The sequence below is a fragment of the Leptinotarsa decemlineata genome, unplaced genomic scaffold, assembly GCF_025532065.1.
Source record: "Leptinotarsa decemlineata unplaced genomic scaffold, Ldec_3_MD MMD2_tig00001719_RagTag_RagTag, whole genome shotgun sequence".
NCBI classification, from domain to species: Eukaryota; Metazoa; Arthropoda; class Insecta; order Coleoptera; family Chrysomelidae; genus Leptinotarsa; species Leptinotarsa decemlineata.
The window spans coordinates 12,906,479-12,930,731 of NW_027412569.1; the positions used below are offsets into that span (position 1 = coordinate 12,906,479).

The window sequence follows — 24,253 nt, forward strand, 5'->3', positions numbered from 1 at the left end:
ATAGACACTCTTATCTTGGACACCATGTATATGTGCAATTTGATGCATGCCAAAATTAATATAAAATAGTTATAAATACTCACAGGCGTGGACCAAAGAATTAATCCATTACTGAATAATAATAGGTTCTTTTTCAAAAATGCCTTCAATACTTGTTTTCAAGTGTTATGTCGAATCATAGCTCACAGGCAATCCGTTAACCTCTTTTGGCAAACATTTCAATTCAATTGTACAATCATACTTATTACTATCATGAAAACTGTTCAAATAAACATAAAAATGAATCAGTGATGTTATTTGAAGAAAAAAAATCTGAACTGTTCTACGTTGTAGTTTAACGTTGATGACCACATCCCAGCAACCGTACTATTTAACGCAACTAATACATATCAAAAAAATGGACAGCCAGTGAAATGCATATGCAGATCCTCTGGCTAAAAAAAACTTCAAAAGCATTCAGAATAAATTACTTTTTTGCCAAGAGGAGACAATTCTGATAGAAGAAGTAGAAGCAGTGAAGAACAGATAAAACCGTTGAGAAATGACAAATATGCTGATGCTGACAAGAAAGAATTTAAAACTTTCCAAGCGAATCAAAATCAACTAATGGAAAGTGAAGGTTACATAAAAGGCAAAAACAAACGACAAAAGACAATATGTTCATCCAAAATTTAGCAATCAGCATTTTATAAATAACAAATGAGGCGCGAGTATATCATAACATGAACCCAATTAGCCTCCTCGTTTATGATTCATGGCTATATCGAAACAATAGTCACTGTAACTTCTTGTTTTTTTTTATTTGGTCGATATATTGCCTAGTTTATTTATTCGTAGGAAAATAAAGGGCACATGTTAGGTCAAATGCGTGAGAAATGCAGAATTCCTACACGGTGTTAGTTTATTGGTCACGTTTTGTGCAGCATTGCTTAGTGGGTGTTAACCGTTTTTGCAATTTTTGATCTTTGAGTCCTCAGTACTGAGCTTATGACTATTTAGAAGGATACAGAGGTGAAATAATGTACATCTGTGACTGAATTCCAAATGTAGCTAGTTTGATCGGTTAAAATCTGTGCAAATCTGTGCAAAATGGATTGAGCTTTCTGTACAAAGGATATATGTTGAGATAATCCACAGAAAAAAGCAACGATAGTAAAAACTGAAGAAATTAAGTATTCAAAGTCCACTTCTTGATTCAAAACTATTGGCCAGGCAATCTGATCAATGATCATCCTCAACAGCAAGCAAACAGATTGAAATATTTCCAGTTTCTCAATGGAAATGGAATATCTGAAGGTAAGGTTTATGACTCTGTGTAAACAATATATTATTTATATCAATACAATTGTTACTATATTTCATTATTGTTAATTTACGTAATAGGATCCTCCAAGCACTACAGGATCTGTGCCGGATCCATAGTCAGGTTTTTGTCCGGTCACAATCATCAAAGCTGAGCTTACTCTGCTAACCAGCACTTTTAGTGCTACTAACAGGTTGTTATGAATAGTAATAGATAAATGCAAAGCAGATTAGCCTGATGATTCTTGTAGACCGCTTTAGATTTTATAATACAGTCATTATGTAACATAACAGTTTTCTCTATACATCAGACCAAACAAACTCACTTGTACCCCTGTATTACAACACAGCACCTTCTTGGTGAAGCTTTCAAGTTCAGCATCTTCTTCATACGATTCTTTGTCAACCAAACTCTATTTTTGACGTGCCCTGTCTGCCTTGACAATTACAACACGCTTGAAGACTTGCTGATGGTCAGAAAGAACTCCGTTGAAGAGCCAGTTCCGAAACAGCTTCCGGTCGTCTTCCTCCTGATTTTTCTCCTTTCATATGTGCTTTATAGATACAGTCTCTCCAGTTCCAACACTACCTTCAACCTCATCCTTCGACATTTTTTTGTTTTCAGTCTCTCTTTGGAAGGTATAACCTTTTTATGGTATAATCGTTCAGATTGTGGTTACTTGTGCCCTCTTCCAGGTATCGGTGATCTGCCATTTATCTTGGTTCCTTCTCAACGAACTGCCTCATCTTTTTCTTGAAGAATACTGCTCGTCCTCCTCAGTTGGTGAATCATTTTTTTGTATTCAGTGAGTTGACATTCAGCAGTCCATCTGCCAAAGCTGGCATCCTCATAAAGGCTGGTTTTAACGCCTTTACTTTCTCTTTAAGGACAGTTGATTATAACAGTGCTTCTATCTGGCGTCACACTTGGTAGTTCAAAACAGGACCTTCACGATAAACAGTATACTATACGAACATGAAAATTTCTCTATTCACCTAGTATAAATTTTCACGGTCTTCCTGGAACACCTTTCAATATCAATAACAAATTACCACCAAGACTTACAGGTACTTTATAAAGGCATACTGGTCGAGTAGATTCTTCATTAAGATCTGAGGGCACTTCCTATCCCCTATATCGAATGTTACACCCGTTATTTCGATAAGTGGACGTCTTAATTGCCCAAGGTATGACTTGATGCATTAATAAAGAATATAATGAATAAATGTGATATTTCTTTCGGAATTAATGAAAAAGAATCCATCATCCTTATTGAATGGGGTGGTCATTTGGGAGTCATAAGCGCAGGCTGCATAAAAACGATACGGGGACTTACCCATAGCAGGCAAAATGTGCAGGCACGCTAATTGGGCAGATAATTATAGAGTTGTGAGTATACTGGGGGCGTGCAAAACGTCCCGCAACTTTTTCATCGTAAATGCGATGCGACCTAAAGGTGTCGTGAATGCTTCCTCATTTTACTTTCTGCTCTTTGTTAGCATTGTGAGGAACTGCTAGATGGTAATTGCAAGTTCAAACAAAAACAGATCATTTTCATCAGCCAAATCAGAAAGACAAGTGAAAGGGTCATTAATTGAATAGTACTGGTCGATACTTCCATACTATAAAATAGTGAAAATCATCTGCATCTTTTTTTATTTGATGGATTCTTGCATGTAGTGATGTTTCATTAAACTATATTGATTAGTTTTTTAAGGATCATCACCCAAATATTGTATAAGAAGTATACAGGGTATATCTTGACGGGTTAACGCGGTCTATATATAGAAATCTGAAAGGAGGGCGATTCTGAAAATTGATAGTAACGACATTAACGATTAACACCCATTACCAACTCCGAAAAAAAGGATATACGGAGAGACTGAAAACAAAATATTAGTATTTCAAGTTGAAGGAAGGTAAAAGTGGATTATGATAACGAAAGAAGTTGATGAACGAGCAATTTTGACGCAACCGTGGTATTGGAATTCGTGAAAATGTATTTATGAACCATAGAGACTAGTGTACTCCTTTATAAGCTCTTTCGTGAAGACATATTTCGTTGTCTTCATTATCTTCGTCGCGTGACTGTCGATTTTGTTCTAATCACTTCAAAATATCGAGCTTCTTGAATTGATTCATCACTTCTATATAGTTGAGGTCTGCATCCTTTCTTATTTGATGGATTCTTCCTGTGTACGAAATCTCTGTATCTGATATAACTGCTTCAGTGTTAATATATGCTAAGTAGATTTGATAGAGTATACCAAAAGAAAGGACTGAATCATTAGTTTGTCCTGTACATGTGCATATACTCAGAAACGTTACATTTTTTTTAATTGAACAAAACTATCCATTTTGAAAATAACCATTGTCCAAAACCTTCTGTTTTAACTTAATGAATCATTACCAGCATGGCTTCATGAATCGACAATCTTCATACAGGTATAGTAGGACATATATCGATTAGATCTAGGGGTAGAACTGAAAAAGCGCCAATCCCGCATGTTTGAAATTACATCGATATAAAAGGGTTTAGATTAATTTCTTCCGTCATTCATTACAACACAGTTTGAGTAATTGCAATATTTTTTATGGAAGGTAATGAAGAAATATCCATCATGCATACTAAGTGGAAATATTATTCAGGGGCGCAGGTCAGGAAAATGCATGGGGTGGTTTCTGAAGATGAATAATAATCATGATGGATTTGTTTCTTGGGAACTTTGACTTTAAACTCAAAATTTTGACTTCAATCTCTGAACTGCTGATTTCGAATTTGGAGTGGAAATTTCGAGATCAAATTCTAATTTTCAAGATAAAAGTAATAATTGCGAGATCAAAGTCTAAATTGCAAGTTGAAAGTCGTAATTTTGAGACTGAAGTCGTTCTTTTCGACCTCAAAGTCGTAATTTTCAAAATTTAAGGTTTCAAAGGGGTAATTTTGAGGGTGAAGTCGTAATTTCGAGTTCAAAGTCGTGATTTTGTGTTTAAAATGCTAACTTTGAGTACAAAGTCGTAATTTTGAGATTGAAGTCGTAATTTTGGGTTTGATGTCGCAATTACGAGTTCAGAGTCGTACTTTCTGAAATAAAAGCCACAATTTGAAGTTTTAAAGTCGTAATTTCGAAATTAGAGTCTTGATTTTTGAAGTTAAAGCCGTAATTTTGAGATGAAAGTGGTGAATTCGAAATGAAAATAGAATTTCGAGATGAAAGTCGAAATTTTAGGTTTCAAAGAAGTATTTTGGAAGTGAAGTCGTAATTTCGAGTTTAAAGTTGTAATTTTGAGTTTAAAATTGTAATTTTCAGATTATAGTCGTAATTTCCAATGCAAATTTGTAATTTCGAGATGGAAGTCTAAATTTCGAAAAAAATTCAAATTTGTAGATAAAAGTCGAAATTTGAAGTTTCAAAGTCGTAATTTTGGGATTGAAGTCGTTATTTTGAGTCTAAAGTCGTAATTTTGAGACAAAAATCGTGATTTCGAACAAATAGTCGATATTCGAAATAAAAGTTGAAAGTTGATGTTCCAAACTCATGATTTTGACACAGAAGTCGTAAGTTTTAAATTGAAGTCGTGATTTCGAGATAAAAGTCGTAAAAAAAGTCAAATTTGGAAATTAAAGTCGCAATATCGAAAAAACTCAAATTTAGAGATAAAATCCAAATTTGAAGTTCCAAAGCCGTAATTTCGAGATTGTAGTCGTAATTTTTGAGTTTGAAAAATCATTTTGAGAAAAAAGTCGTAACTCCGAAATGAAAATCGAATTTCGAGATTCAAGCCTAAATTTGAAGTTCCAATATCGTGATTTTGAGATTGAAGTCGGAATTTCGAGTTTAAAGTCGTAATTTTAAGTTTGAAGCCGTAATTTTGAGTTCGAAGTCGTGATTTCAGGTTTAAAGTCGTGATATCGAGTTGAAAAGAGGATATTTCGAAATGGAAGACTAAATTACAAGTTTCAAAGTCATAGTTTTGAAATTGAAGGTGTGATTTCAAGTTGCAAGCCGTAATTTTGAGTTTGAAGTCGTAATTTAAAAAAAGTGACATTTGGAGATAAAAGTCGTTATATCAAAAAAAGTCAAATTCAGAGATAAAAGTCAAGATTTGCAGTTTCCAAGTCGTAATTTCGAAACTAGAGTCGTGGAGGGATAATTTCGTAATTTTGAAATTAAAGTTGAATTTCAAGATGAAAGCCGAAATTTGAAGTTTCAAAATCGTGATTTTATTAAAGAATTTTCAGTTTGAAATCGTGAATTTGAGTTCAAAGTCGTGATTTCTGGTTTGAAGTCGTGATATCGAGTTGAAAAGAGGAGATTTCGAGATGGAAATCTAAATTTCAGATTTCAAAGTCATAATTTTAAAATTGAAGTCGTAATTTTGAGTCTAAAGTCGTAATTTCAAAATTTTTGTCGTAATTATGAGTTTGAAGTCATAATTTTGAGATGAAACTCAAAATTTTGAGTTTCAAAGTCGTAATTTTCGAAAAACAATCGATAAAAAAACGAGTACATGGCCCCTCTGCACTCTCGTATGGAATTAATTTCGAATCAATATATCGAATCATAAAAATTATCTGAAAAACTTAAACATTTTTCTTCATAACAATTAGAATAGTGGAAGTGAATTAAATATGTTCCAAATGTTTTTTTTGAATTTTTCCTCAAATGATATTTCTTTTGATGTGGCAGAGTTTCTTTTTGAGATACGGTTATCATCAGACGCAAATATTAGCTCAACAGTCATTCACAAAAATCAAACAATTGGATGGTTAAAAAATCTGTTTAATATCTGTTTTTCCGTTAATCAGCTGTCGCCCCCATACGAACGACAACTCTCAGAAGTTGAAAAACTTGTGCGAGCTAAGGACTTACTTTTTAACGTGTGATTCCCAACACGGTGTATGAGTACATATAATTTTAACAAGGTTATTATTTTATTGGCGCAGACTGATTTCTAATTCCAAACATTAACTGACTCTGTTTTCTGTTGATGAGCTGGTAAGCTTGTTTCCAGCGGTGTACCTGCTGGGGGTTGGTGGGTAATAGCCACAATAATTTACAACACCTACTAACGCAAAAAATTTCAACATATCTCCGGGCAAAAACCCTCTTGCATTTCATCGAGAAAGTAAGTGGCGCTCCTGATTAAAGTACCCGCGCTAAGTGCCTCAATAAGTGTTGTTCAAGAGGTATACAGTTGTCTCCTCAAAGTCGACTCAACATGCAAGGGATGTTTAATGCCGGCCTATCCGGAAGTTGGTTAATTGCGCCAAAACACGTGTGATATAATATAATGAGCGGTATTCATGGGAATTTTTGTGAAGTATACCTTCTAAACGGAGTGACGGAAGATGCAGCCATGCATTAGTAAAAACAATAGTTGTAGCGACCCTTGTGAATATTTATAAATACCAACCCTACATATACCCGCATCTTCAAATGTTATGGTCACCCTAAGGTGTTTTGAGAATGGGTAGCAGGTTGATGGTGAATTTCATTAGTTTGGACTTCCATTATCTGCTATTATACAAAATTATTTGAAATCCCTGAAAATAACAATTATATTGAGTAGAAAAACCTGAAATGAAACATCAGTGAAATAAAATACGAGTAAAAATAGAACAATTGAACAAAAATTAAAAATAAAAAGAAGCCAAGTTACTTCACGTTTCGATTGTTAGTAGATATCCACAATCGTCTTGAGGTGATGACTAGACTCCGAGAGATGACTATTTATGGGTCAAACGAGAACTTTCACTTATCTCCGCTTTTCTTGTCCCGCTTTCGGTTGACTATCGTTTTCCATATGTTACGTATCTCTACGCTAGCTTGGCTAAATACATTGTTGGACAACATGTATGCAGCTTCTTTGAATTTCCTCCTGAACCAATATTCCGCCCTGTGTATGGCCCCAGCTTGGGGCTACTCGATGTTATGTTGATGGGTCCAAATATGTTCTGCTATTCCTGATTTGCTGGTTTCCCCTCGCTGTATGTGTTTCTTGCGCTCGGCAATGCAAACATTCAATGGCCTCTTGGTTTCACCGATATCTGATTTTCCGCCCTCACAGGGTATCCGGTAAATGCAATTCTTGGAATCGTAGTTCGCGTTTGGTGGCCTGATTTTCGTGAGGCTGCTACGGATAGTGTTACCGGATCTGAAGCAGGTCTTGGATCCAATTCCCCTTATCCGTTCCGATAATCCTCTGATTAGGGAAGTGCAAGCACTGGTTGTGACGGCTTCTCTTCCTTGCGAGGCTAGTGCTGTCTTTTAGCCTGTTCCACCATCGCTCTGGAGTAGACATTCCGTTGAAGATCATTCTCGATCTAGTTCCTTCTCGAAACCTTCCTTCGTATTACAGAGCCTGAAATCAGGGTCTAATGAAGTCTTGATAATTCCTCTTTCAGTCGATTGATGGTGGTTGAATCCGTGTTTCCCACTTAGCGTCGATCCTCTTCACCAATACATCTGAAAACAGTAATTCGCTGTGGACTTCTTTCTCCATTGTGGAAGTGATGAAAGGTCTTACGCTGTTGAGGTGTTTCAGATAGTTTTCTAGTTCAGCATTCCCATGGTTCCATAATATGGAACCTTTATAATGAACTAATGAAATTGTCAATCACTTTGAAACAAATTTGATGGTACTCAGTGGAGTATTTTTTCACTTGCAGGAAAGTTATGGAAAACACAAGAATTTCACAGTTTCGAATCACTTTACTAGCTTATTCGGTAGTTTAGCCCTTTCCTTCCTGTTTCGCAATGGAGTTTGGGATGGTTATATTGAAAAATTATCGATACAGGTCAGAGTGAGAAATACAATCAAATTTAAATTGAAGGATGTAGCCATTACTACGGTGTAGAAGATCATCATGATATGATCATCATTGAACTGAAATCTTCATTGTACTCGTTTGAAAATGTCATTGTAGAACATTAGTTACAAATACAAGTGGTATAAAAACGTAGAAAGCTTCTTTTGAGAAAAAACCTCGACATAACTTGCCAACGAATTCAATTGCAACAATAAACAGAAAAATTGCGGGTTGGATATAATTGGAGAATAATGATAGTTCCCGTCTCAACGTTCATATTGGTCAAACATATTTTTCAGAGACATAATAGAACATGAAGAAGAAACTTTTGAACAAAAATATCACTGACATCTAGAATCCATTCTTTGGTAAAAGAGTTTAAATTCAGTGATATCGTGCTGCATTTAGAAGACGAATGAGAAATTTTGAATAATCGTTCAGGAATCAGATGAATCTTGAAATGAAATAATAACCTATACTAACTTCATGCTCATTACAATTTTGGTAACATGATCAGTTATAGAGTTTGTTGAGAAATTCAATGAGTGGATATTTCTGGAATAAAAACACAATTGAAAATCTTCATTTCCTTAGTTTAGAATAATCAAATTGCAATCGGACCAAGTAACAAGAATCCATTCACTTCATTTTCCTTCAACGTTTTTTAAATATAGTCGAGATCAACCTGTTTTCAACAAATTAATCCAAGTAGGAGCATATAAGTCATTCAAAAGACCTAATATTTGAATAAACGTTGGATTTATCTACTGTTATAATCTATCTGGATAAAACCTACATCTAATTAGTAACAAAATATATTAACGTCATTATTTCGGTAGTTAATGATTATTTTGACAATGCGGCCAGCTGTATGAAAATAAACACTGCTCTAAACGAGTTTGTATTACTGATATTAACAACAGTACCCAAATAGTCCTTATTAAAATATTTAAATTGGGAATTGGAATACCGGACCCCACACTAGGAAGTAAATGAAATTAGAATGGAATTGATTTATGAGGTATTTTTCAAGTGGGCTGACGATTTGGTAGCTATTGTAGCAACGAGATATGTTTCTCATTTATGTCTTCCTCCGAGCGCGTAAATTACAATTTGTTTGCAAAAAGTGTCAATTTGTTGTTTTCGTCTGTGATCAACAGCTACCATGAGCTCCACAACGATAATCTTGCTCTTCTCAGGATATCTTTTACAAGAAGTGGTAGTAATGAATTTTTCGAAACAACTCATTCACAATGCTCGCGCACATAAAAGCCAATATCTTTGATATTTTGTTGTCAAAAAATTTCACTTGTTGGATGCCGGATGCCAGAACACTCGTTTCTCTCAGAGAAAAAATTTTGGTGGTGTTCCTTGATGCAGTGATATGGAATCTTTAACGATTCGACTAAAACTGGTTCAATGTTGAACAGTTTAATGAAGTATCTGAGTCATTTTATAAACTTCACTTCACGATTTGAACGCCACAAACTTCATTTTGGAAAATATCACCAATCCTAAGGTGTACTTCATGAAATTACTATGGATCTTCTTCAAGTACCGGCTGAATCAATCAGAAAAATAAGTACATTAAATTGTATATCTCATCGGTAGTTAATACAACCAGATTCATATATCGTCTCAACACAATCACAACTATTTGATAATATTGTATGAGGAGGAATAATAACCTTGAAAGGTATTTTATGCAATCATTCAAATATTTCGATGGTATTTTGTCTACGGACGAAAAACCGAAATGACGGAAACTGGGGGTATAGATCAGTTTTCTGTCTGATATTTTGGCCTGGAGAAATTCAACTACATTTCATCTACAAGGTATTTCATTATTATTTCACCCAAAATTATTGGACCATGTTGCTAACTATTGTCATCATTGATCACTGTATTCAAAAAATGTTTCAGAAGGTAGAGCTTCTTGCTCTCTTCTTGTTATTATTCTTTCTTCTAGTCTGTTGATGATTCTTCGCTGAGCACTGTAGAAGCCGTATCTGATGCCTTGTAAGCTTGGCAATCAGCTTTCAATGACTGATTTTAATATTCTTTGTGAAACTAAGCTTGATATGGTAGACATTTGTGAGGTTTTCCTGTCGATATAGACATTTTCTGTACCTGATACATATTTACTTTACATTATTTGATATCAAGGTTGGTAATTATTCCAAATGGTAGAATTGACCAGTACTGTTTATTTGTTATTTCAGGATACCACCTACTGATGGATACACTGCTATTTGTACTGCTTCTCTTCCGGTTTGTATACTCTATTCCAACTCACCAACTCACCAAAAATATTGTTTCCCAGGTCAAAAACACGAAACTGGTGTCAGATCGTCCAATAACGCTGTAAAATAGTTGGCTGGTCAGTCGAAACTATACACTTGCGATGCTCTATATGGAATCAAAACTATGAGAACTCAATGAAGTAGACCACATAGATGAAGATTTGACTTGAAGCAAGCAGAATTGTCTCTCAAGCGAGAGATCATTGGCAGCTGTGACAACATCTGGTGTTACCTTCTCATCTGAGTGGCTAAAATAGTTATCTCTCATGAGATGAGCACTTTGAAAATATCTACATATAAAAGGGGCTCTTTGAACTTTTCTACATCCTTTCAATCATACCGTTCTACATCATTAACATGCAGAACTGGAACTGCTCGCTTACGAATCATTTATGTATAAACTTGCCACACCACTGTCATCATCATTATCGATGATAGTTGTGTAGTAGTTTGTGTAGCAGGTTTTGTATTTTCGACTCGTCTCGAAGGCCAATTTCATGTAATAGTCTCAATAGTTAAGCAACAATAACCAGTTTAAACAAAAAACAGCACTCCAAGTTGTTTATTTTCCTCAAATAGCAATAAGCAACACGTAGTGATTTGGATTCATCAATTGGGCTGTGTGGATTTTGACAAAAAGTATATTGGCCAGATTTAATGACCTCTCGAAACCCGTCTCAAATAACAGTCATTGTGTATTTGACTTCGTGTACCATAAACATTTTGTGTTATATCATAAGCCTCGGACAGGTGCCGTACAGAGCTTGTATAAATATAAGTATAATAGCCAGACTTTTCAATGTCTAAAGTCTCAAATTCCAAACTCTGGCCATAACAACTCAAAATGAAAACTACTCACGGCAAAACCAACTTTGGTGGAAACTACATTGGGTATGGGTGTTTTTTAACTGATAGCTGATAAGTTAGGTTAGGTTAGACTGGGTAAGGTTGTCTTATGAATAGTTTTAAACGTTTCTTAAGATGTTCAAGTATTTTAGCTGAAGAGATTTTTGGCACCAAAATATTTTCATCTGCTTTTTTGATGAATCCATTAGATTAGCCCCCCAAAAATATTCCAAAACAAGAAGGGTTACCATTCATCAGTCAGCCACAAGAAAAATTGGTATCAAATTTGAAACAGCTGAATAATATTCTAAGTTATCTTCAAACCAGTCATATCAGTTGTGGTATAAAACATCAGAGAGAGAAACACCATTCTGTTGGATCATTAAAAACCGTTGTGAACAAGTAACTCATCATTTATAAATTAAGGATGAGATATGCAAACAAGCATCGGAGTTATTAAATTAATATTCATGTTTTCCTTTCGAATGTCGATTAATAAATATACGAGTATAGACTCTCGTTGTGTTCATTTGGAACGCGTTCGATTATGCCAATATTTCTTCATGATAATTTATGACCTCAGGATTTTCAAACAGCTCGGTATACCATCCATTTCAGTTGAATAAATCGCCATGTTTGTCGAATATTGACGACTCCCTTTGAGAAGATTTTGGTAGGGTTGTTTTTGATGGAAAAAAATGTAAAAAATGTCAACCGTAGAAAGCGACACTCAGAGACAAAACTTCGATTGTTTTTGGATAGTTTTAGGGTTTTTTGTGGTGGTAACACTTTAGTGATTTGCTAAAAACACAAGTCTTGAGGAAAAGAATAGTTTACTATGGATCGGTTTCGTATTGGATTAAGAGTGATGTTAAGTTATTTTTAGGATCATTTACTGCAAACCCTTTTAATTGATACGCATATGGAAAAAATGTTCGAAAAAACTAATTCGTCATCTTGAGCACTTTGCCATATTGGACGTATGAACTGAACTGAACGTGTATGCAAAATTTCAATTCAATCGGTTTTGAGGAGAAGAGCTTCAAAATTCAGCTGCAAAATGTCACCCCAACTGACATACTTGTATACGAACAAGTTGAATAAAAATGTAAAAACAGCCTGAAGAAAAACATTGTCTTCTAATTATACCAAAAGAATCAAATCTGACAAAATGAGTCAGGGTATCCAACTGACATGTTTGATTTTCTCATTCTTTTTTGGTTCAACTCTTGCGATGTTAGATTATATTTTTTTGAAATCCCTATTCAACCGAATCTAAATATGAAAATGAGTAAATCATATCAGAGTCATAATTTTGTTCGAACTTTCGTCCAACAACATGAATCTGAACCATCTGAAAATAGAACTTTCAACAGGTGATGATCAACTGTACTGCCAAACTGACTTATGACAAAACAAGTATAGCTGAGGCACCAGTTAATCTAATAATAACACTGATGATCTTCAAACATGTCTCAACCTATGACGGAAGCAATAAACTCTTACTAAGGTTTCAAAAAGATGAACACTGGTTTAAGCTTAACGATAGTCGTGTTACTAAATATTCTGGCAAGATCTACTAAAAACCAAAAATAACAGTCACTTAGCAAGTTCTGATAATTTAATGAAAATGTAATCAAAACACTCGAACACAAATGATACCAAAATAGAAACTACCTGAGAAATTACCCCAAAAATGTTTTTCAAATAAATGGCGAAGGACCCGGTAACACAGACATTATACATAAAAGTTGCATTATTGTTAATTCCAGATGAAACTTCAAGTAAACTGGGCATGCATTGCAGCTGCTAATGTCTCATGTGGAAGAGCAGATTTGGTTATATTTGAGGAAGAAAACTCATGAACCCCACTGAACTAATGACAACTATCATTCACCAATATGCTCAACTTACTTTTATGTCCTTCTGCGTTTGGAGAAAAGTTGATGATAAATTTGAATACATTTCATATTGGTCAAAATATCAGTTTTTCCTTATTTGAGTAATTTTTGAAAAGTTCAACGAATATTCAGCCTCTGAAATTTAATTCTAAACACATTCGTCAAACCATATTTCAAATAAAAAATGATTTATAAGTTAAAATACGGAATTGAAGAATTATGAATTGAATCTTCTATTATAGTTTCAAGAAAAATATCTCCGGTGCTTGTAAATCAATGACGAGCCAGATTTGAATTAATTAGAAATGTGACGTAATTTTTGAAAAGTTCAACAGAGTGAGAAATATCTTCTTCAATGAATATTCAGCCTCTGAAATATAATTCCAAACACATTCGTCAAACCATATTTCAAATAAAAAATGATTTATAAGTTAAAATACGGAATTGAAAAATTATGAATTGAATCTTCTATTATAGTTTCAAGAAAAATATCTCCGGTGCTTGTAAATCAATGACGAGCCAGATTTGAATTAATTAGAAATGTGACGTAATTTTTGAAAAGTTCAACAGAGTGAGAAATATCTTCTTCAATGAATATTCAGCCTCTGAAATATAATTCCAAACACATTCGTCAAACCATATTTCAAATAAAAAATGATTTATAAGTTAAAATACGGAATTGAAGAATTATGAATTGAATCTTCTATTATAGTTTCAAGAAAAATATCTCCGGTGCTTGTAAATCAATGACGAGCCAGATTTGAATTAATTAGAAATGTGACGTAATTTTTGAAAAGTTCAACAGAGTGAGAAATATCTTCTTCAAAGAATATTCAGCCTCCGAAATTTAATCCGAAACACATTCGTCAAACCATATTTCAAATAAAAAATGATATTTGAGTAATAATACGGAATTGAAGATTCATGAAGTGAATCTTCTATTATAGTTTCAAGAAAATATCTCCGGTGCTTATAAATCAATGAAGAGCTAGATTTGAATTAATTAGAAATGTGACGGCGAACTTTCGATCTTAGTCATGTTTTTGCCTCTTCCATCAATAGATTGAATTTAGTACCAAGTAACTGAAAGAACATGAAATATATTTGAGGAAAGCTATCATTTCAGGTTCTCATCAACGAAAAAGTACCCACAACAATGATTTTTTGTCTGTCTGTACGTTTATGCGCGCTAATTATAAAAACTTCCGTATCAATTTGTTTCACATCAAACAAAAACTGGCGACGGATAAACATCCAAGTTTATCCGTCGCTCTTTGTACATACAATATTTTTTTTTCTGTAGAAACCTTCAATTGTGTTTTTTTCTAACGCAAAAGATACCAAAGTGATGATTTTCATAATTGTTGGGTATTTGGCTGATTATTTGTACGTTCGATTGTCTCAAAAACGCCTCGACCGATTTGGCTGCAGTTTCACAGTATTTTATTCATTTTAGTAGATTTGTAGATCGATCGCAAACTTATGTCAGTTTGAAAAATCACGTAATTTCTTATAAAAAAATACTATGATAATATTGTTCACTGGATCTGATTGAAACTTTGGTTGTCTATATTTGAAGTGTATGAAACGATTTTCTGATGATTATCAGGTGCGTGCGAATGGCGAGTATATGAAAACTTTGAGCTGTTGGAAAAGCGGGAACAACTCAAAAACGCTAACGAAGTCGCTTGCATAGATTTCTAATGAGTTATTCATAATCTACTCAACGAATCGTCCAACTTTGATTTAATTTCCAGCTACTTCATTGTTTTAGTACCAAAAACCTCTTCTTCTAAACAATGTACTGCACAAATGACTGTGATTATAATCCATAATCACGTAACGCCATTGTCGTATTGTCATGAACTTCGTTACTAATGGTACATATATCGGCGGAGCTAATCAAATCAATATTCAACATACATTTCACGTGTTTTCGAAATAAAAAGCGAATGTACACGCGCTTCTGTACGACCACGCAGATTATGTTCCATTGTCCCATCTGTCATACTCGGGTAATTCCATATGCATATCGTGCTGCAAGGACATAATTAAACAGAAACCGCGAGACACTGTCACGTTTTCTTTAATTAGACCCTACTGGATGGTCAGTGTGATGAATTGGAGACTGAACAGGCGCTACGTAGGCACTGAAGAGCTTGGAAGTCTCGAAACAAGTGATAAGTACTACGACCAAACGCAGAATATTTGAGAGAATGTTTCTCATTTTAAACTACAACAGGGATTTTTTCAGATTGCAAGGGGTAGCGCAGAATAGTTTTTGATAAAAATCATTTTTTACTTCTCTATCTTCAACCTCTATTGAGGAAAGTGGCAAACATATTTCACAACCAAGCAAGAATGCAATGAGACTGCAGAATGTTGGAAATCAATCCACTGCAGATGAAGAAGAGATCATTAGAGAGAAGAGCAGTGTTACAGTGTTGCCGGGTCAACTGTTTTTGCAGTAGATTTTCAGTCTCAGCTTTTAGGCTGCTCTACTGTTTGAGAGTTTGAGTTACCTATTGACTCTTGTTCATGTGAGGCATGGGGCATGCCCCACTAGCCCCATATTATTTAGGTGTTTCCTTAGTTGATAGTGGCTAGTCAGAAATCCTACTGTTAAGCGTAGATTTTTCCTGGTCATCGCCAGATGTTTCTTCGACGCCAGCTTCCCAGGGTCATCCAGGGTGATCCTGGCAAGGCTGCATCCTCTGATGGCATCCCATCTCTTCAAGGATTGAGCATGGGTGTGACTTTTGGCTAGTTCCGCAATTCTCAAAGTCATTAGGCCGTAGGTAACAATTCCAATTCCTTTAAAAATTTGCAGTCTTGGTGATTTTCTCGTCATTTTATTGGGAGTATAATTTATTTTTTTATTGATTATCCGTTTGACATTTACGTATGTATAGGATTTGTCCAGCAATGAAGAACACATGAAAACGCAGGGTTCGTATCAATACAGAAACACTCTAAAATTAACACATAATATAAAATACAATACAAAAGAAAACTATTTTATGATATAAAACATCCGTCTAGGTTATAAAAACAACTACCAATCAAGTACTGTCCCAGATTTCGGGTAAATTCATTGATTTTATCTTTTGGTAACTCGTCAAAGATATTTGGACCCATCTCATAAGGTGAATTAGAAGTAACCTTATATTTACAATACTGTATGTGGAAGTTATATTTTTGACGAGTATTCCTACTATGTATAATTTCATTGGTGATGAATTTATGTTATTTTAAAGACAAAAATTGACAATTCGAATATATACATGCTGACAAGAGTTAAAATATTAAATTGTCTAAATACACTTCTGCAAGAGGCCCTTTTCGAGGTTTTGGTCATCATTCTCAAAATATACTTCTGCGCAACGAATATATTTGATATCGAAGCCGAGTTACCCCACATACATATGCCATGACTCAGTCTGGAAGCTACTTGAGAATGGTACCTATAGTGCCAAAAGTTGCTGATATGTCAAGATATCTGTTAGGTTTCTGAAGAGATAACCTAATGAGTTGATTTTACTCGTTAAATTCGAACAGTGTTATCCATGTCCATGTCAAACATGCATCAATGGTAGTTCCCAAAATATTTGTTTTCCCAGAATTAAAATTGAATAGGTACGCAACGTTTTTGTCGATTGTGAAATCTAACCAATTGTGTTTTGTTTCCATTGAGATAGAGAGAATTTGCTCCTCACCAGTTCATAACAGATCGCAAAGTATATTTACATTTGTCTAAAAGTGAGTTTTCATCCATGTCAGATACTATTGAAGACGTGTCGTCGGCATACATTGTTGAAGAAGTATTTCTAATATGTGATTCCAAATCATTTGTATATAAAAGAAACAATATAGGCCCTAATACCGATCCTTGCGGAACACCTATTGAAATATTCAACAAACTTGAATTACATTTATCATAAGTTCTCGTACTGTGGTTACGAATTGTAACATATTGTTGCCTAGTTTCTGAAAATGATGAAATTCAGGAATGTGCAACGCCACGAATGCCGTATCAATGTAACTTTGACTTTCACAGAGAGGGTGACGCGAATGATATTATTCCAGGAATTATTACTAAATGTAGGTTTTCTACATCAATTAGCTTTTGGCTTTTCAGAAATTATTCAAAAAAACCGATACCTGTCTAATAATCTCCAATCTTTAACAGTCAACCAGCAACTATTCTCCATCGTCATTGTCTGAAAATAATGCCACAAGCTGGCTAATAAATATGAAACGACAAAAGAACATCGCGTGACAGGCTTAATACAGTGTGAATCGATTAATATTCAACATTTGACGCTCGAACTCACGACACCGCAACAAGCGATTCGATTGGCCGGCTGATTTGAATGGTAGCGTGTCCTGAATTTTGGAAAGCCAGTCTCCAGACGATACCTTTGTGTATTGTCTTTGAATAATGACCGCCTGGAATCGAATGCGTGATTAGGACACACATGTTGATTGGCGTATAACTCATAAGATCCCGCACGTGTGATTTTCCTGCATGACTGGAATTAGTTTTCATTTCTGGGTTTGTGACCTACCACGAACTTCAGAGGTAACCACCTATTGACTCAAACAAAGCAGATAAGTACGCCGTTGTATAGTTCAAAGAATACACGTATTGTTTGTCGTCTAAATTTCACTAGCTGACCCTTCAAATATCTTGAGTAATAAGCTCATGCAGAATGTGTGAACAGAAAGATGAAACTGTCAGGCATGTCCTACGCGAGGCCCGGAGATAAGTCCGTCAATAAGAGATTGTGTGTTCGGCGAGTCTTGGCCTTCACCTGCCGATATAAAGGAGATGTCTTCCAGAGACCTGTCCACCTTCCTGGAGAGGACAGGGTGGACGATGATCTAGAGCAGTGGTCGCCAACCTCTTCAATGTGTTGAGCTACTTTGTTAATTTTGGAATAAACAGCGAGCTACCCACACGGAAGCCACGTAACGCAACGTAAATGAAATAATCCACAGTTAATTTATCATTATATGTATTTATTTTACTATTCAACTGGTAATACATAATACATAGGTACTAATAATAAACTAATAACAAAATAACTAATATTACTAGTACGTACTTGTTAATAGCTACATTCCTACCTATCAAACGAAAGTGTTTGAAAAATAAACACAAACTTTTATCCAGCCACAACGGCATGTCACGTATGATTAAAAAATAGTTAATAATAACAACAAAAAAATAACGCACTATCATGAACATAAACATTGAAAAATAAAAAAGCACGTTCAATAAGAAGGCTGACACTCAGACTCATCGACAATTTTTTTAATGTTTGCAGTATAATTTGATGCAGCCATCGAATACAATTATCCAAATGTTCATTTGTGAGTCGATTGCGATATTTGTTCTTAATAAATTTCATATTGAAAAAAGAAGATTCACACAAATAGGTTGAACTGAATAATGCTTTCACTTTCAAGGCAACACGGCATAGAACTGAATATTTGTCTTTACTTACAATAGGCCAGATACATTCAGTACTTGAGACTAATGATTTTAAGGCTGAATCATTTTGAAACTCAATGACTTCCATTTCTGTTGCAGCGATGTCTTCGCCAAAGTTCTGCATAAGACAAGTTGCAAACTGTTGAATATCAATTTCCATTAAGGGTGAAACAACAAACTGCGCTACTGAAGCCATTTCATTGAAATCCTTAAAACGATTTTTGAAGTTATTCTTCAGGGTAGAAATTATTTCTACATGATATTTGTTGTCATAGGGTTCTAATGGATTTTGAGATATTTTTTTCTGAAAGAATAGGAAAATGCTTGGTATCGCTGTTAATTAGGTTTTGTTCCTAAAACTCCAGCTTTTTGATAAATGCTTTTATATCAGAAATCATTTCCGCTAGTTCTTTGTCTCTCCCCTGAAGCTGCAAATTAGGTTCGTTTAATTTCTCTGTAATGTCCACGAGAAAACCAAAATCTCTAAGCCAGATTGAGTTTTCTAGTTCCGGAGTCGGTTCATCGCGTTGTTTGAAAAATTGAACTATGCCAGATAGGACATCATTAAAACGTTTCAGCACCCGTCCTCTACTTAACCATCGGACTCCAGAGTGAAAGAGTAGGTCCATGTATTGACAGTCAACTTCATCGGCCAAGGTTCTGAATAATCTTCTTTGTAACGCTTGAGCTCTAATCTTGTTCACAATTTTTACCACCAGTTTCATAACGTTGTATAGTTTCAGGAAATTTCCACATAATGCTTGCTGATGGATAATGCAGTTGTAACAGAGAAATTGCGGAAAAGTTTCATCTTTACGACATAACGCCACCAGACCCTTATCACAACCCACCATAGCTGGAGAGCCATCGGTTGTCAAGCTTACCATTTTCGATATTGGAATTTTCTCGGAAGAAATAATATTTTTAAATGAGAGAACAACTCATGTCCAGTAGTGTGTCCTTTCAGTGGAATGAACTTCAAAAGATCTTCTTCAATCGTAAAATCACTAAAAACCATCCTGACGAACACGGCCATCTGGGCAGTGTCAACGACATCTGTTGATTCATCCAGTTGAAGTGAAAAATAAACACAGTTATCTAAGTCAGTTCTTAACTGTAAAAAATATCATTGCTCATTACTTCTACACGTCTCATCACTGTATTAGCAGAAAGTTGCATAGATTTTATAGCTGAAACTATCTCGTCTTTATTTCTAAAGTTGGCAAATAACGAATCAGCAGCTTCTAAAAACGCCTGTTTTATCATTTCCCCGTCTTCATAAGGTTTCTTTTTTTGTGCAATTATCTGGGACACACGGTACGATGCTTCAGTTGCAGCCTTATTTTTGTCGACTGTTCTTAAAAATATTGAATGTTGTCCAATTAACTGCTTTTTTAACTGTTTCAGTTTCTCTTTTCTGGCGGCAGAATGTAGTGGGAATGATTTTTCAAAATTAGAATGTACAGTTTTATGATGTCTCTCAATATTTCCTTTTTTAGCAACGGAGACCGAAGTATTACATAACAAACACACATTTTCATCTTTAACTTCTGTAAAAAAGTATTGTTCTTCCCATTCCGAATGAAAGTGGTATGTCTTTACCTTCTTACAACTTGCCATAATCTGGGCTGTTCTCTACTAACCCAACCGTTGGACGTTGGTTACGCGTTCAGTTTTAAACCAAGCGCAATGTCGCCGCGTCGTGCGTGTTTATCCCGTTCAAAGCAATCCAGATCGTTCTCGAACACTAACGCGCTGGTCCGGCTGGTCGGTTCTAGCCGATTCTAGGTTGATGGCGTCAGCGGCAGATCGCTCACCGCAACGTTGCCGCTGTTTATGTTTAATATTATGACAATTAGATTTTTTTGTGGAATTTTCGGAAGCTTCTCTGATTTTTGCAGTTTGTATTTTTTGAATTAAAATGGTTGTGAGAGCTACCAGAATTGCCTCCGCGAGCTACCGGTAGCTCGCGACCACTAATCTAGGAGGATAACTACTAGAGAGGATGTACAATGGGTCACCTTTCCAGATGCAGATACAGATGTTTTGATTATAATATTAATATTATTTCACATGAAATATTGTATATATTTTATCTATGTTATTAGACCAGATTGGTCTGTTTGGATACAAATTATTGAATAAAATGAAATAAATTAAATTTAGTCCAGTCACTTCTGCAAAATAATTATTGTCGCGATTATTGTTTTTCAAAAGACTTCGTTTTAGCTAGATGTCAGTAACATAATTTGATTCAGACTCAAACACAGATGTTGACGTAATTCAATATGCAAGAGATTGACGAAGGATCCCCACCATGAACGCAGGTGAACTACAAACATATCTAGGGCATTATCAAGAGAAGTATGAAATGATGTAATCAACAATGTCGTAGTTTCACGGAACTGTTGTTAATTCAAAGCACTTCAAACTCGAGAACATTATTCTACATGTACCTGTAATTACCCGTTTCTATATCAAACTCCGAACTTGTTTCGTATTTTGTGTTGTTATATTTCCAGGTTCTGCCTCAACTTTCTTCGCTATCGGAGGAATTGTGGTTACCTCAAGGCGAATGTTAATTTACGACGAGATTTTCCTATTATATGAGATACTGCCTCGACTTTCTTCGGGGTTTCAGAACGAGGAGGATTTTAATAGAACACTTGAATGTTCCTGATTTGGTTTGTAACTTTCTCGAATTAGGTATTTGCATAACTACTCGAAGAAAATGGAGCCAGTACGACAAATGTGTTGGTGGAACAGAGCTACGGGGTTCGTTGCAATGAACTTCTTTGCAAAACTGATCGTTCGAATCGTTCCAAAACCTCTCTGTATGTGAATATACCAACCAAATTCCAGTTTTCAATATATATTGAGTTATTTGTGATAAAGTTTTAATTTTCACAACATGTCAACCTTTCGTCTCGATATTGAGACTTCTCCAGGATACTAAAATGAACGCAGTAAAGTCAATAGAGAAAATGTACTATGGGACTGATAATTAAAAAACAATATTTTACAAAATGATGATGATGTCAAAACTATCAAGCATAATTGACAAGTGGATTGTCATTTTTGAAGCTACCTCTATATTAATACTATGTTATTTCATTTCATCATATAAAAATCAACGAAATTTGTCTTCTTCCAATGAAAAACTATGAATTTTCCTATGTTAATGACCGTTAATGGATGGAAAATCATAATGAAGAAAAGAGAATTGAAACTTTCTATGTTTATTACCACCAATTCTCTTTTCTTCATGACCATTAATAAATGTATTTCTGTGTAATGCAATACGGGTATATAATTATTACTAATTTTCCCATCTTTGTCACTCTATTCCCAGATATGCAAAATATCTACTGTAGTATCAGTTTATGATTTGTAATACCTGCCTTTGCTAATTTATGATTTGTTACTGTCGTTAAAGAAACTATTATTGATATGGTTAGTGAAAAATCAGTTGATTGTTTTTCATTCAATGAAATATTTCATGACTATGTTCCTTGCGAATATTTATTGCAGCAGGAAAAGTCCTGAAAAGTGTATGATAGATTTTGTCCATTGGACGTTAATGTTGATGAAAACAAATTCATTCAATATCTGGTTTGTATTTACCCAGTATTTTCATTACTTGAAATCTTTCTATTAATAGAAGCCACATAATTTCCTAACATCTCATACATTATTTCAGCAGTATTTCATAACCATACTTTTACTAGTGTCTGATATTTTCAAGTAATTTAAATAACAGGCGTGTTTCATTATTTGAATTTCTACCGGTTTGGCCTGTATATACTGCAGAGCATTCGCCACATTCTATTCTAGTGTTTTTATTCATTTCTTTATAATTCATTGAGTTGTTGGAATTAACTGAATGGATTATTTCCAACGTTAATTTTTTTGCTCATTAAATTAAAAAGCTATAATTTCATCATATTGAAAATCAAACTGATGGGTTTTTTCAATTGAATTTTGGGCTACTGTAGAAGCCTCAGTGGCTCAGTGTTTACACTATTCTTCTCCTAAACGGAATCTAGTTCATTCCGCGTAAAATATTTGCAATTGATCTTTTATGCAACTCCATCAGCTCTATCCATTGTAATAATCAATGATTGTGAGGATTCATATCCTGGAGATGAACAAATGTCGCAACTTTCGTCTTTGTAATTGAAAATCATTGTCAATTTTTTTTTTTTTGTTTAAAACAACTTCTTCAAAGTACCAAATCAAAATGTTTTCCATTATTTTATGTATTCTAAGCAATTCAAAAAAAAAAGTCAGTTGAACACTGGAAAATTCATTTCAGCGCAAAATAGAACTGAAAAATTCCAAAACTTTTGACTTTCCTGACGACTCAGTTGTTGCTGGCAACGTAGAACACAAATATTCATAAACATTGTTATTGTGAGCGTGATTTTTGTATTATTTAATGGATTAATCCCAAATTGTCTCCCTCAGTCCTCACCTGATGTGAGTAATAATCCCCAGCTGGGCCACCTAAACCATCGTGGTGGTGGTGCTGTCCCAAATCCTGCTCGATATCCTGCCCCATTTCCTGATGATGCTGCGACAGATTCATGTCGTCCCTGCAGTGCATATCTCCCATACTTTGCATCTCACCCATCCCCACGCCCATCATCAAAGGGGATACGTGGGACTCCCATCCTTCCTCCATCTTGAACGCCCACACTTTGATCGGCCCACTAAATTTGAATAACTCTGTATGCGTAAAGACAGTCGAATTAATTATGCACCGAGCGCCGAAGTCGCCCGCACGAGGATAACGAAACTGACATCAGACAATAAAGACGGCCGTGCCACAGGTGGTGTCGTCTATTGTTTTTCGTCTTAGACGCCGCAGCGCACTTTTCGAACGCCGCGCGAAAGTCACGGACTTCAATTGTTCGCACGCACGACACACTGGATTTTCGCGACGAGCAGCGGCCCGTACGGGTAGAAGAAGGTTCAGTGTAACAATGTGTGTGCAGGACAGCGGTTCCGTGGGCGACGTGAGAGACTGCGTGAGGTCGGTGGTGACCGCCCCCCTCTACCCCCACCGCGATGCACCGTGACAACCCCCCGAACACTATTATAATTAGCTGCACGGCGTACATGAGCGACCCCGCGGGCCTTCTCTCGCCTACTATGTTCTATTCACCGGTTCTCTTGCGAAACAAGTGACTATTACCTCTCTGTGATTGGCTGTTTCGCGGACCGGTAAATTGAGTTTGCGAAAACGTTAGTTTTATGTTGCGTTGGGACGGGGAAGACAGGTTTGAATGAGGGTTTTGGGGGGGAACTAACGATCTTCATAATTTTTCATTTCCAGGTATTCTGGAAAAAACATACCGACGTTCATTTTTCAACCTGTGAATTTCCAGAATCCAGACTATGAATCAGTAAGCTGTCAATTCAAAGTTTTAGTGAAAGTCTACACTAGATTATAAAGTGAATCCCATAGGTACTGCAAAATTTCAATTCAAAAATATTTTTGAGTCCATAAACCTTCTGTTTTCACCAAAACTATCGGAAAACTAGAAGGTGAATTAGGGATGTTAAATCCCACATGGTATTTTTCTG

The 24,253-nt window shown here is 35.3% G+C and overlaps 1 protein-coding gene across 1 annotated transcript in view; it reads right to left on the reverse strand.

Annotated features, from left to right (window-relative positions):
* Positions 1–23,755, reverse strand: part of LOC111507709 (homeobox protein caupolican) — a 114,583-nt gene extending 90,828 nt beyond the window's left edge. The window contains exon 1 of the mRNA XM_074176534.1: positions 23,139–23,755. Coding sequence (XP_074032635.1) covers positions 23,139–23,348 — 210 coding nt within the window. The 5' untranslated portion in view covers positions 23,349–23,755. The remainder of the gene's footprint in view (positions 1–23,138) is intronic.
* Between the last annotated feature and the right edge of the window lie 498 nt (positions 23,756–24,253).